This window comes from Rhincodon typus, chromosome 15 (genome assembly GCF_021869965.1).
Source record: "Rhincodon typus isolate 14 chromosome 15, sRhiTyp1.1, whole genome shotgun sequence".
Lineage (NCBI taxonomy): Eukaryota > Metazoa > Chordata > Chondrichthyes > Orectolobiformes > Rhincodontidae > Rhincodon > Rhincodon typus.
This window is the reverse complement of record NC_063346.1, coordinates 48,317,998-48,319,652: the sequence shown is the minus strand read 5'-3', so window position 1 is coordinate 48,319,652 and position 1,655 is coordinate 48,317,998. Positions and strand designations below refer to the sequence as shown.

Here is a 1,655-nt window from a genome sequence, read left to right as displayed (position 1 = left end):
TTTCCTGCTCCTCTGATGCTGCCTGGCCTGCTGTGTTCATCCAGCTCTACACCTTGTTATCTCAGATTCTCCAGCATCTGCAGTTCCCACTATTTCTCATTGTCAATGGATGGATAGCTGAAGTACTAGTGGCAGGAATTTCAATCAACATATGAAACATAGCAACCAAATGTTCTATTGCATTAAAAAGGTAAAATTCCTAGCTGATTTATCCATGGATTAAAATACTTAATATAATGCCAGTGGCTGTTTGTTAAGCCCGTCTGACAATAATGCTGGTGCAACCTTTGACATCGTGAAGTCTGTTGCTGTCAAAATCCACCATCAGTTTCCGTAAGCCTGTCTTGCTCGGTTTGAAGGATACGTTCACCACAACCTCTTGCCCAGGATGGATTGCTGCAGTACTTCGTTTATTTAGAAAAAGAAGAAATAAATAGAAGTAAGAGAAATGCAAGAGGGTTTCTTCTAACGGGTGGTTGTATCAGAATCAAGCTCATGTAAAATGATCAAATGGACTGCATTTGATTTGTACAAATGCATATATTTATATTTATATACAAATGCATTTCCACTATATATATATATGTGTGAATGCAGATGTGCATGCTCCCTTGAGTAGGATTGGCTACAATTATGTTATCATTATTTACAGTGGAAACACACAGTTTCATCTAAAATATAAAATAGAAATGCAGTGTGATATAAATGAAGAACAATTCAAGATAATATTCAAAGACACCAGCACACAGCTTCCAGTAGATAATCACAAAACGTCATCAGTAACTGGAAGGGAATAGCTTCTCTGTTTATGAGGGTTAATTTTAAAGATCAACAGAACGAGGCTAACAGGTGGGTCAGAATAATATCCAGCACATGTCGCATTTGGACTTGAGCTTAGCTTCAAGAAATGAAAAGGCTGTGTTCAATTCATGGCATCAAGTAACAGTTGTCAAAATATAAACTTTATATCATTACATTTTAAACAGGCATATGTACAGACATAACTGGCACTTGATTTCACATCACACAGCAGCTTTTGTTTCAAACCCCACTGAAATAAACTGCTGATCATTCAACACCAACACGAACCTTCTTTGTGGCATTACCAAAACAATCTTTATAATGTCACCCTATCAGTTACAGCAGGACCTTTTCTGCAACGCTTGAACAAAAATCAAATTTCAGTTACTGAGGGAATGGCCAGCAGATGGCAGGACTTGCTTACAGACTGTCTAAAAGATGCAAGAACATGAAGAGACACAGCTACTCTAACCCGCACCGTCACAGAGACACAGGTACACTAACCCGCACCGTCACAGAGACACAGGTACACTAACCCGCACCGTCACAGAGACACAGGTACACTAACCCGCACCGTCACAGAGACACAGGTACACTAACCCGCACCGTCACAGAGACACAGCTACTCTAACCCGCACCGTCACAGAGACACAGGTACACTAACCCGCACCGTCACAGAGACACAGGTACACTAACCCGCACCGTCACAGAGACACAGGTACTCTAACCCGCACCGTCACAGAGACACAGGTACTCTAACCCGCACCGTCACAGAGACACAGGTACACTAACCCGCACCGTCACAGGGACACAGGTACACTAACCCGCACCGTCACAGAGACACAGGTACACTA

At 42.0% G+C, this 1,655-nt stretch overlaps 2 protein-coding genes across 2 annotated transcripts in view; both read right to left on the bottom strand.

Annotated features, from left to right (window-relative positions):
• The window catches only part of LOC109914298 (plasmolipin), an 83,054-nt gene that overhangs the window by 51,074 nt on the left and 30,325 nt on the right, over positions 1-1,655 (bottom strand). The gene's annotated exons all lie outside the window — the stretch shown is intronic.
• Positions 77-1,655, bottom strand: part of tgm2l (transglutaminase 2, like) — a 23,677-nt gene continuing 22,098 nt past the window's right edge. Inside the window, exon 9 of the mRNA XM_048605925.1 lies at positions 77-404. Within this exon, the coding sequence (XP_048461882.1) occupies positions 254-404 (151 nt within the window). The 3' untranslated portion in view covers positions 77-253. The remainder of the gene's footprint in view (positions 405-1,655) is intronic.